Here is a 13,606-nt window from a genome sequence, read left to right on the forward strand (position 1 = left end):
GTCCTTTTTTTCCACTCGCTCAAAAAGTGTGCTTATTCTCCATCCTTCTGAGTTTCTTCCTAGATAAAAGTGCAAAAGAGAGGCAGTTGAAATCAGAGGAGAACGGTGGTGAATAAGAAACAGTGGAGATGAAGGCCACGGTCTCTGTGACTCACAGAGGAACCGCTGCTGAATGTTGTTTTGTGAATAACTCGATTCAGAAACACAGAAAGGGAGAGAAATAAGTTCCACATGCTTCAGATGAACAAAAAGTTCCCAGACATAGAGGGAAAACAGACTGCTCAAGGAGCATTCTTCAAAAAGAAATCAGGGAATAAGATAAAAAAAAAAACATTGCTTACTCTCGTCTGGTTCTTAATCATCTCCTACATAAACAACCCAACAAAGATAAGCAAAGATGAAACGTTCTGTCACCTTCTTCAAGATCACCCTCCCAACAGGCCGTCTTTGAGACACATAAACATTTGTCTGGCACCACACCTTGATGGGTCACCTCATTTACAACTTCAAGTTGTGTGATGGGTGCTAATTCATCAAACCAGATTCCCCCCTGTGTTTTGTTAAACTCAGACAACATACTTTTTTTTTGAACAACCAAACCAACAGCTCTTCAAGACATCTAAATGTGTCAAACATGACAAAGTACAGTAACCGAGCTGGTCTAAACACATAGACTGTTTCACTCAAAATAAGCATAATCTCGTGAGCAATTTAATGAAGTACTTTGTTAATAGCAAAGCAAAAAAAGTTTCATTTTTGAATCTGTCATTTTTGATGTGTGCAACTTCTTTTATCGGTTTGACAGCTGAAACCAATTTTGCATTGTGAACTAGCCTTGATCCTTGAAGATTATCCTCTAACAGAGAAAGAATTTCAAAGCAGAGGAAACTGTGTGGAGCCAGCAGAGGGCCTGGTGCTAGACAATATTTACATGAAAGAAAGAGCTGCTCTATTGATGTTTTTTCCCCTTCTCTCTCTCTCTCTGTGTAATGCAAGCCAGGTGAGAGCAAACTGCCCCAATCTTGGAAGAAAGGGCCTATATATTGCAAGGGTATATTGCAAGAATTCAAGAGCAACAGCTACACGAATCTAACAAACAATACACCTGAAAACTCATTACTAACTTATAAATTATGATCCCCTTAAAGAATTTATCAACAATGGCTTGCTTTACACACACATAAAGAATTCTTCTGGAGTAACCTTAGATTTATTGTCTTGCTCAAGGACAGAAACAATGATATCCTAAAGTTCAATCAATCTTTGTAATGCTTCAACCTACAACTTTCCAGCTACCAAACTAGATTTTCAATCACTAGGCTACAACCCATTAGGTGTCTGATACATGAAGCAGTATAAAGCATGCAGCAGTGGGAACTTTATTAACTCGTGGTGGCAGCATAGAGTTGTTAAGTAAGTGAAAAAGAATTGTTGGGATGTCTCACCTGTAGCCTTTCTCCAATGCTTCCACTGAACGAAAGGATGGAGGTGACCGTAACACTTTGGCAGACAGTCCAACGACAGTGGCCAAAGCTTTGGCTTTAAAGTCATTACAACTCCATTCTTCCTCTTCATTTAGAGTCGGCAAATATCCACATACTAGCTTTAGACCTCCTAGTCCATTAGGATTCATATGACTGGCGTTCTCGCACCCCGTTCTGACATACTCAAGGTATATGTCTGAGGTCAAGAACATCTGATAGTCATTCTCCTCCATAGCAGTCTGGATCTCCATTTGAGCCTGATCAAACATTGCAGAGTCAATCTGCTGACGCTTAATATTATCCCTAATAAAGGTCTTAGTAGCAGGTTTAAGCTGCTTGGCCACAACACTGTTGTTCTCAATATAGCGCTTGTAAATGGCTTTGGCAACTCTGTGTGTTTTGGTATCCTTGATGTCCATTTGCCTGAAACCATTGCAGGCGAACCAGAAATCTAAAGTGTCCTCGCATTTCTCACGTTCAAGATATGACCGGAAAAGTTGAGCACCGTCCTGGTCCCCAAGAAGGAAATGCAAAGATTTGGTCCACCGGGCAAGAGGGGAGTCCGGAGACGCACTGCCCTCAGGTTCCCCAAGTCCATCGTCATCCCTCCTTGCTGTGGAACAGCAAGGATCAGCCATAATGATTTTCACAGGATCCTTCGGTCTCATCATGGCCAGTTTGCTGGGATGGTGGCATGTCGTCTCACCCTCTTCCCCTGGGACCGGTGGACGTGGGTCATCTTCTCTGAAGCTACTGACCATAGGATCTGTTAGTGTCCTATTCATGGCTCTCGCAACTCCAGCAGCAAAGCCTTCAGTGTGAAGCTCAGCTGTAATCTCCTCTCTCTCTTAAATCAGCAGGGGAGCTTCTCTCTGAAACACAAAGTATTGATCTCATCAAAACCAGATCCGCCCCAAAACTTCAAAAGAGTCACTTCAGACACGTATAGCTCTACATTGTGCGCGCTTGCTGTGTACAATCGGCTTTGTCGAATGCAATCAAAGCGACCCGGTTTATATTCAATGTAGGCACTATTAGATTTTTTTTTTACTTTTTTTTTATCAGATCAAATTAAACATTTTCTAAGCAGAATATTTATTACATCTTTCTCTTCCAACCCCAGTTTGAATCACCTCGACGATGTAAAAAAAAAAAAAGAAAAAAAAAAGAAAGAAAAAAGCACACATTAACTAAAACTAAGCTTATCCGATTAAACATGTGAATCTTTAACGACATAATTAAAACTATCAAACATGGCATTCTAAGTTGTATTTTATAAGTAAAAATAAAAATCAGTGATAACTCCAATTTTAAAAAGTAAAATAGTAAGAAAGCGACTTTTAAAACGGCAACAGAAGTAAAAACAATACCACTTTACTGTTTTTGCGATGTTTAATTTTGCACATAAATGTCGCGTAAAACGTGACTCGTGACGATGAAATCGAAACGCAATGAAACGCACAATAATGTAAACCCATTTCGTCAACAACATGCTTACTTACAGTATATCTGTAAAGTATAGACTTAACATTACAACATCAATAGTTCATTGACCACTCTTAACAGTGTAAGTAATCGCTTCACGTACATTAAAACTACACACATTTATAATACTAAAAAAATCATAATATAGTACAAAACTATACTTCTGATGAAAAATGATCTCACATGCATCATAAAAGATACAACGGCATTGAAACATATAGAAGTCCAAAACACACATTAAGACACGTCTTTAAACTATACGTTCAGTTTTGAAAGATTAAACGACGTATTAAAGTCGCCCCTTAAGGATATATAAAGAGTGATCTAATCTAAATCCATGAGAAATACGACAAAACATGCTACATTCAATTTCAAACCCCTCAAGAAAAACAAAAGTACGAGATCACAGGGTGTTGAAGTCCCGTAAACACTATCATGAATATTCTTTACACACAGCCGATCTAAACTCAAAACAACACAATAAAAGCATACCGAAAAAACGCGTTTTAACGTAATGTCTATCAGATATACTGGATTTCACAGCGACACATGACTTCAAAGTCGGTAAACAGCACATCAAAGCAATAGGATGGGGCCAGCGCTGGGAGAACACACACACACACACACACACACACACACACTGCTCTAACTCACCATCCATCCACGAGTTTGCTCCCCAAAATCCCAGTTTTCCAACAAAACAACAAATATATTCCACTATATATCCAATTGCACGCAGACCTCCTATCCTCTGATGCTGTTTAGTGTCAAATGGAGATTTTAGGTTTTAAACGTAAACTTCCTTCCGTGAAGAGCACACTAGATCCCTGTATAGTGTGTTTGAACGTGCTCTGGTCTCTTATTCCAGTGTGGACTGAGCTCAGGGTTTAAGAGCGGACATCAAAGACCGCAGCCGACCGCACGGTCCCGACAGATACATACACCATAATTTCTCTCATTCCCGCTTTAAAACAACATAGATCGCTCCAAAATGATAAATGACCATTTATTTGTTTATTTATTATCCCAACCGATGCCTCTATCCCTAATGTTCTCAATGAGTCGCTGTAAAGTGCCCATTCACTAAAGTCCGCCAGGGAAAAGTATCAACTGAGGCGCAAGGACCTTATCAAAGCAGAGAGATCTTGAGCCGACTCCCCTCGAGCTGTGGAGCGTCAGGAGTAAGTGATCTGCAGCGCCGCGATCCTGCTATTGCTACAGAAACTTTAAAGACACAGGCCGCTTTTTCCTCTGAGGACTCACAGTTAACCCCTTCATTGCTATTTTCATAGTTAACCCATTCGTTTCTGCGTTCACAAATAATAGAGTTGTATTATAATAATAATTATATAATAATTAATAATAGAGTTGTAAAATTTGCAATACAAAAGACTGTTGTTGGAGAATTAGCCTTTTTGAGCACTGCACTCCCTCTGGATTTTCCTTTGATTTTTAGAATATAAGTTTTTGATTTATGAGTAAAATAATGTCAGTGGTTAACACTTCCTACAAAATAAAATAGTCACACCTCCAATGTGCTTTAATGCCGCTTTTTATTTATTATTTTTTTTTTTAATTATTTAACAAGTAGCTGACATTGCAGCTGTAGCTGAAATGGTCTCTTCAGGTTCAAAGTATCATTTACATTAATTTACCAATTTTATAAATCTAAAAAACACTATTCTAAAACCCATTCAAAACTGCTGAGAGAAATATGGTGAAATACAATTCTGTGCTGGACCTACATTTGACGTTGTGACCGAACAGCACAGGACAAACAATTATGTTCAAAAAAAATGTTTTTGCTGATGAATTAAGGACTAGAAACTAGGATAGAATTGTTCACTCAGAAATAAAAATGTAATTATCATTTTATGAGTCATTCTCATATTGCTCCACCCTAGTGTTGTTTTCTTTCTACAGTGGAAAGCAATGAGAATCTCTGACCAGATTTTTTCTAGATGTGAGTAAATGATGACAAAACTTTTTATTTTCAGGTAAACTATTCCTTTAATTAAATGTCTATACTGATATTTTATGACAGTTGAATAGAAAAAAAAAAGTTTATCGTAGACATTTACATTGACAATTAAAAGACTAGCTCACCCTAAATAAAAAATATGTCATTTACTCACCCTATGTCATTCCAAAATATATTCTATCTTCTGTATAATTTTTTATTTATTCTGTATAACAAAAAGGAAGATATTTTGAAAAATGTCTCAGTGTTGTTGTTGATTTCTATACAATAAAAGACAATGGAGTTGTAAACAAGTAAACAATTGTAAACTTTTTGTTTTTGGGTGAACTGCTGCTTTAAGACGTGATGCGTTTACCACAAAAGTTCAAAGTCAGTTACTTTACAGTACCAGTATACTATAGTTAAAAGTCTTTCTCAACTTAAAAAGTGAAACTACCAGAAAAGCTTGTCCTGATTTTGAACTAGAGAGGGAGGATGTTCCACTGATTCCACTCTTGATACTTCAAAGGCTTGAGAGCTTCCTTTGATGTTCTACATTCACTTTAAGGAGCAGGATATTATAAAATACATGCATTAGTGCTAAATGATATGAATTTAAAGAGAAGATGTGAGGCTTTGTATACATTGCTGTCATACCATGATGAGCAGAAAATAAAGTACATTTAAGAAAATAATCTTTGACACATTTTTAGAACGACAGATTTTCAACACGGCTTTACTCACTTGCCTTTTCTTTTTCAGGGGAAAACTTTAACAATAATAAAATGCTTTGTCAATGATGGAAATTATCCACAAATGAGACATAAATTGTAATTCTCTATCTAATTCTCACGGCAGTAGGAAGTCATTGTCCAGGCATAATCATCCAGGATGTACCATTTCCAGACTCATAGAGATCCATACGTATCATTGCTCAAAACTGCAAACTTGATGTGCAATTACTGTAACTATTACTGATCAGATCCAGTAAAATCTGCTTAATAACTAATAATTAGAAAGAAAGACAAAGTTAATAAATTCTCATCTCAAAAGGAAACACCAAGTATTAGATTTTTAGTGGAACCTGTGCACACTTTATAAATAAGTTAATGGCCAATGACAAAAGCCAGTTTTTTATTTCCGTTTGGTACTTGCTGAGTATTCATTTTGGAGCGGCTAAAGTGAGTGCGTCTGAGAGCGTCTGCTGCTCTGTGAACGCTGTGATCAGTAACTGCTCTCAATGACTGTATTGTCTGCCTGCTCTTTCAGCTCAGGGCTAAACTCTCAGCAGTTTGCTTTGAAGTGATTATCCCTTTATCACAAGCCAGAGCAAAGACTTTAGGGAGAACAATGGAAAATGAAAGCAAGTAGGAGGCTTATGGCAATCATCACAGACGTCCACCAGGAGTGAAGTGTGAATGTCCACTTTGTGAATGTCTGATGTGAGTGTGTGCAGGGGTCGGGGGGAGAAGGAATGCACCGACACAGGGAGGCAACAGAAAATGAAGCAGATCATGATTTGCATGGCATACACAGAGCAATCACCAAGCTTTTGGAGGAAATTACAGCTTAGGCAAATAAAGAAGATCAGTCTGAGACAAAATCATTAAAGCCACAGTGCATCGAAAAAAATTTAAGTTCTGTCATCCTTTACTCAGCCCATCTCTTTCCAAACCCATGTGACTTTTACAAAATGATATATTAAGCAGATTTACCAAGTGGTTCTTTTCCAAACTATGAAAACATAAAGTAATCAGGGTCTGTCAATCTCTAAAAAGTGCCATAAAAGTATCTTAATAGCATAAAAACTGTAATTATAATACATTATAATATATAGTAATAATAATACAACCTGTGCAGTGTACTTCACAATACTTCACAAATCACAATTCTCCATATTTAAATCTGTTTAAATGTTTTGGCCAGGGTTGGGGTTAATGCATTACAAGTAATGTTAGTTACTACAGATTACTTTTCTCAAGTAACTATTAAAGTAATGCATTGCTTTTTAATTTATATGAAATATCTGAGATACCTTTATACAAAAAAAAAAAAAAAACTGTTCCTTTTGTGTTCCACAGAAGAAAGAAGGTCATAATGGTTTGGTAAAATTATTAAATATTTACTTTTTTTTTATTGGTGAACTCTTAACTGTGCATGGGTCATAAGAAGGTATGACTGGACCCAAAAAGAGAAAGAACTGTTAGGTGCCATTTAAACAACAACGTTTTCAGCCAAAATGGAAAACTTTTTATTAATTTTGCCTGTTTGTTTACACGACAACGGATTGTCGGGACTGAAAACGACACTTGTAACAAGGAGTCAGAGACGTTCGGGTCCATATGCAGTACTTTATTTTCAAGAGTGGTCAAACAGGCAGAGATCAGAGAACAGAGAACAGCGTCAGGTATGTCAGGGGATATCCAAAATCAGCAACAGAAACAAGCAGAGGTCGGGGCAGGCAGCAGAGAATCACAGTCGGTATACACAATCCAAGATCAAACACGGAAGGAACAAACACAGGGAAAAAGCTCAGAAATGCCAGACAGAATTAAACAAGACTTCGCCCTTAATGAGAGTCTAAACACAGTATATATAGGGGAGTGGTAATGGGTGGTGGTGTTTAAACACCTGGTGGTGATTATTCCTAAGCATGGGATTCTGGGGAATGGAGTTGGAAATGGAAATATAAAATGCCAGAGTCCTGAGTGGAGTACCCTCTATAGGAGTTCATGGGCACTCAAGCTGATGATCGTGACAGCACGTTGTCATTTCTGTGTAAATACCCCAAAATGGGAATCTTTGAAAATTGTGACGTCATGCGCTTGATTAGTACATGTCGATTTTAAAGGCAAGTGCGAACAAACATACACAACAATGGCGGAGTACATGGTACTGTTGTTGCTGCTTAAGAGTTTACAAACGCTTCTTCAGGAAATTGTGGATTTACTTCACCAATAATACAACCAACAGCAGAGATGCATCATATACAGGTGCTGTTTACTAACAAGGTGACAGCGCCATCTAATGGCCTGGCATACGTAATACAGTGTTTTCGCAGATATTTCTAAATGCAAATCGTTTTGAAAACATTGTTGTGTATACGTGAAACTTTTTAAAAACTTAAAGCTTTTAAAAACTTTTCCATTTTTGACTACACCATTGTTGTGTAAAAGTAGCCTTAGTGTAAGTCCAGTAAATGCAGTCAGCAGAATCAGAAGGCATGCATGGTGCTGCAGTAGGTACAATTAAAGTATGGCATTAAGATGGACTTTGAAGTTAGACATGGTGTCTTACACCCCTCAAGAAGAAGAGAGCAACAATTCAGCTGCTTGTTATGGGCTTTTAAAACGATTTTGTTAGAAATAGTAGATTTGAAGAAAACAAACGTGAATTTCTTTCTGGAATGGCCTTTGAGGTGATAGCAGTAGTGGGACGCTGTCAGGAACATGGTAGCTATTTGAAGCTGGTTTAGTCTTCTGCCAGGGGGGTTACTTAACCACTTCAGCTGTTATTTTGATTTTTTGAGAATTGGAGAGTTCACTCATCCTTCTTAAAATCATAATGAAATAAAAGTAGTGACAGATACTTTCTTCAAAATTGTGATCTGAGTGTAACGGACTACCAAAAGAGACATGATCTATATTATACATTGGGTGTTGATTGGATGTTGAGATGTGGCCGTTGCAATGAAAAACGGAGGCAGATAATTGTGAGCTTGCAGGAGCAGTTTTATATGGAGTAAATGCTTGGAATTTTTTTTTATACATCACCAGAGAGAAGTCTGTTGTTTTCACAGGAAGACCCAGTAATGACATTTGAATTAAAAAGTCAAAAAATAAACATACACACAGATTAATCTTCTGAAATAAGAGCTATAAAATGTTTTTTGACATTAGTCGACTAAAACCCAACTTGCTTTTTGCCTCCTCTCATTGGACATTTTATTTTTAAAGTGTCACAAAATGTGCAAGAAGCAATATAATGTCAATTTGCATAAATGTTGCCACAGGCACGTTTTCCCAATATTTCCCAATATTTTGTGTCACATCAATGTTTGGGAATGAAACCACAGGACACCGGAAATCTAGCTGTGTGAATGAACACGATCCTGTCCTTAATCAGGACGGTCAGAAAATGGCCATTAGACTGAACTTCGGGAGCACTAGGTCCAACAAACTAAGCATCATGCCTTTTGCTACATGCTACAAGTTGTTCCTATTGCTTAGCATACTGTTAGCTAAACTTGATAAAGTGTGATGAAGTTGCTTTAAGCCTTTGCCAAATGAATGTCTAATTTGTTATAAATATATTGATGAACTGCCTTTAACTATCATTTTGCATTATTGACACACTATTTTCCTAATGAATGTTGTTCAGTTGCTTTGACGCAATGTATTTTGTTTAAAGCGCTATATGAATACAGGTGACTTGACTTGACTTGATAGTTTGTTCATAATCTGGCTGAAATGGAGCATATACACCAAAAAGTGCTTGGACATTTAAATTACACGTTAAAAGCTTTGAATGTCATGTCATGAGATTATCAAGGCAGCACAAATCTGCAAATGTTTTTGAATTTTTATTTTTTGGTGTCTTTTAATGATCTGGTGTTTGGTGATATTTAGAGGATGCATTGCCACTATTGCTTGTCAAAATATCAAATATTTCTTCATTTTAAACAGTACATATGTTTTTTTTTTATCATTCCAAAAATCCACTAGTGAAACTGCCTTTATACTTATATATACTGTTATATATTTAATAAAAAACTATATTTTAAGCATAACAGTTTGAGAGAAAAGTACAAGTTGTTAACTGAAAAAAATGTACATGAATTTAAGCTTTTTCAGCAGCACTTGAGCTGACATGGACTCTAAGTTTGAGTCAAGTCAAGTTACTTTTATTTATATAGGTACACCTGTATGTATAGATATGTATTTATATATTTTTTCTTCTTCATTTCATAAGATAATTTCCATTAGTTGTATTTTTTCAAGTGCTGTTCATATTACATGAGTTTTTGAATGTCATATTTTCAGAGTGTCATCGGTCTTTTGGAAATCACTGTATATGAACATCTCCTGACAGACACTGGACAGCAAGGCATTGTGAGAAGACAGAATTAAAATCAACTTAGTTTACATGGACTTGTCCATAAAAGTATTCTCACTTGGGCCATGATATGAACCAGCTACATGATATTGTTTATTGCCTCAGTATTATTAGACAGTATTATAATGTTAAAACATGTTCATTTTATATATCACTCATACTGACAACAGCAGACAGACACACCCACAGCAGCTTTAACATTAGCGTTATGACTGACAGACTGAGCACAGTTATCTGTGTCACAATGCAGAACATCAATATTAATGATGGGAAACAGACAACTATGAACTCGACTGGCCATACACAAATACAGCAGAATAAAGGAAACCTGTCCTGTGTACATGGAATAGAAACTAGTCTGAAAGAAAATCCATGAGAGACAAAGGAATAGAAAAGATTGTCACACACATTTACACTCAGACTGTGTTATAGTCAGAATGCAATGTCAGGTTGCGTTAATACCAAACTTAAAAAAAAAAAACCGGCATATTCTGATAATGATACAAAATGTAATGCTGGTGTTGAAAGTAACATAAGCAAACAACAAAATACTGAATAAAAGAGGTAGGCTATAACATGGCATGTCATGGCATATGAAGCTGCCACAGTATTGTGCAGGGGCAGATGGTTTGTTTAAATTGAGCTGTGGATATGTTTGTGCAGTCATTAAATCACATCGTCATTCTGGGACAAACTAAAGACATCAGCCACTGTCTGTCTGCATTCACTTAGGGTCTATGGATCATGGGAGTAGCAGAATATAATTGTGACCCTGGACCACAAAACCAGTCTTAAGTCGCTGGGGTATATGTGTAGCAATAGCCTAACATATACTGTATGTATGTATAAAAATTATAGATTTTTTTTTTATGCCAAAAATCATTAAAATATTAAGTAAAGGTTATGTTCAATGAAGATATTTTGTAAATTTCCTACCGTAAATATATTTAAAAATATTTGATTAGTAATATGCATTGCTAAGGACTTTATTTGGACAATTTTAAAGGCGATTTCCTCAATATTTAGATTTTTTTTTGCACCCTCAGATTCCAGATTTTCAAATAGTATCTCGGCCAAATATTGTCCTATACTAACAAACCATACATCAATGGAAAGCTTATTTATTTATAAAAAATGTACTCTTATGACTGTATTTGTGGTCCAGGTTCACAATTTTGAGTTCTCCTTTGTGTGTTGGTATATTAATGTAATAAAGTCAGTGTTAGAGTGTAGGGTTGTATGTGTTTGTTTGTTTGTTTTTTTGTTTTTTACTCTGTATGTCAAAGTCACACTAATTTTAAGGTCCAATTCTCACTATTAATTAGCTAATAACTACAACTTTTCCTTGAAAAACTCCTAATTTGGTGCTTTTAATAGTTAGTAAGGTAGTTGTAAAGTTTAGATATGTGGTAGGACTATAGGGACCTAAAATATGGTCATGCAGAATAAAACATTAATATGTGCTTTATAAGTATTAATAAACGGGCAATATGCTTTTAATATGCTATAAGTTCTTGTAATATGACGTTTTTATTAGGATCTAGTGATCTCTGTATTATTCTGTGGCTCCTGTCTTTGTTCATGTAGTTGTTCCAAACCCAAACATTCCTACTAGAAATACATCTGTGTTACACATATGTACTGTACTGACTACGACCAGACAAGGGTGAAGAAACAAGGGTGTGATTAATCTAAAATAATATTTTCTTTGTGAGAATCTCTACAAATTATCAGAATCATCAAAACATTTGTACTGTAAATACTGAGAAAATATACTGTATATTTAAACATGGAAACACACTTTTGTCAATAATAATAAAAAAATGGATTATAAACAATTAGCAATTATAAACAATCAGTTTAAATAAAAGTCGCATAATTATAGTATTATGTAATTAATAGGCTGATGAATTGATGTTAAAGAATGCATGAGCAATATTGAACATTAAAGAGCACAAATAGTTCATTATCTTACATCATGCTTGGCTCAGATCCAAATGAAACCTAGCATACAAATATGTGATGGAACATTATGAATATTATTGTGGGTGTAAAAACATCCCAGTAATTGTTTACATCAGCAAAAATCTCACTAGTTTCCCACAATTATGACATTGTGATATTCATGTGCACTCATTTCCTTAACGTGATCACTCTAATATGACTTTAAGGCAGCATTACACTTGATTTTCTAATGCAAAATATGCAAACTTTGACAAAAGTGAATGCTAGGTGGTTTCATATCAGTATAAAACATTAATAAATATCAACGCTGCTGTGGAATGCAGGTGTGGAAACCTAACTGCCACCTCCTATTTTAGAGCTGGTGTGGGATATTCCATTGGCTGTAATCTTCCTTTATGAGGTAATGGCATGCAGCGCTACGCCCTCTTGATCAGCAGATAAGACAGAGACAAACCGTAGTGTGTAAAAAAAACACTTTGATCCTCCCCAATACTCCAAAGATGAAAAATATTGATAAGGTTGAAAATAGCTTTGGTTTTGGCTGCAGTTAGGATCTATTGTTACCATGTTAGTGTAGCAAAACCTTGGTTAGTTTGTGGTTACCATGGTAGTTTTGTAGTAAAACCATGGTTAATTTTTGTAAGGGCTGAGCTTGAGTTATTTACATGCAAGACCCATTACTTGAATATCAACTAAATGTTTTCTCTCCAATACAGTAGAAAGAATTTTTTGAGTAATGTTTTTAATTGAATTATATAAAAAGTGTAGTTGATGATGTTAACTGTGACAGAATGATTGATTGGCTGGTTTACATTGACAAAATGGAAGTTATTATGTGTCAGAGCACCATTTTAAAATGTGTGTCCCAAAAGCTTGCCTTCTCTTCTGCTTTACACGCAAAAGTATCTACTTTTATTCTCAAAAAGAGAAACTCTCACTTTATTTTAAGGTCCAGTTCTCACCATTAACTAACTATTAACTACAACTTTTGCCTCAATAAATGCCTAATTACTGTTAATTAATAGTTTATTAGGTTTTTCTTATTATAATTTGTCTTTATAATTACTAATAAACAGCCAATATGCTAGTAATATGCATGCTACAAAGCACCTATAGTTAGTAGTGAGAATTGGTCCCTAATACTAAAATGTTACCCATATTTTTATGGTGCAGCATGTTGCAATTTATAAGTTGTAGCTGATTGACATTGAATAATTATTACTAAGGTTAAATGAGTATAATTGCTTTAATGTTTGTGATCATTTGTTGTTCGCCTTTACAATATATTCAAACAAACTACATTACCCATGAGCAGTGGTGCGAGTGAGCAGGAAGTGGGTGGAGCCAGAGCGGCAGTCTGTGTCTTGGCTCTTCGGCTGTTTTGTTATGATTTTTCAACGTGATTTATTTTGTCATCAAATTTTCTTGTCTCAGTAAAGTTTCCTGCAAAGCTGAGATGATGCCTCTTTCATTTTTTGCTCCAAACTATTTCATGGTGCCGAAAACCCGGGAATCTGGACTTGATTAAAAGACTTTTACAAGAAGTTTGGAGCTAGCTCTCGGCTATTCGAGTGAGTGAGTGAAAATGACTGGGCGC

At 35.9% G+C, this 13,606-nt stretch overlaps 1 protein-coding gene across 3 annotated transcripts in view; it reads right to left on the reverse strand.

Moving 5' to 3' along the window:
* LOC132148774 (axin-2-like) overlaps nucleotides 1–13,606 on the reverse strand; it is a 45,744-nt gene that overhangs the window by 18,279 nt on the left and 13,859 nt on the right. The window contains exons 1-2 of one of the 3 annotated variants that reach the window (XM_059557475.1): nucleotides 4,095–4,162; nucleotides 1,446–2,356 (exon numbers count right to left, since the gene is read on the reverse strand). In XM_059557475.1, the coding sequence (XP_059413458.1) occupies nucleotides 1,446–2,269 (824 nt within the window). In that variant the 5' untranslated portion in view covers nucleotides 2,270–2,356; nucleotides 4,095–4,162. Of the gene's footprint in view, nucleotides 1–1,445; nucleotides 2,357–3,623; nucleotides 4,068–4,094; nucleotides 4,163–13,606 lie in introns of those variants that run through there. The other 2 variants (XM_059557474.1, XM_059557476.1) reach the window with 2 other exon arrangements.

Source organism: Carassius carassius, chromosome 9, assembly GCF_963082965.1.
Source record: "Carassius carassius chromosome 9, fCarCar2.1, whole genome shotgun sequence".
NCBI classification, from domain to species: domain Eukaryota; kingdom Metazoa; phylum Chordata; class Actinopteri; order Cypriniformes; family Cyprinidae; genus Carassius; species Carassius carassius.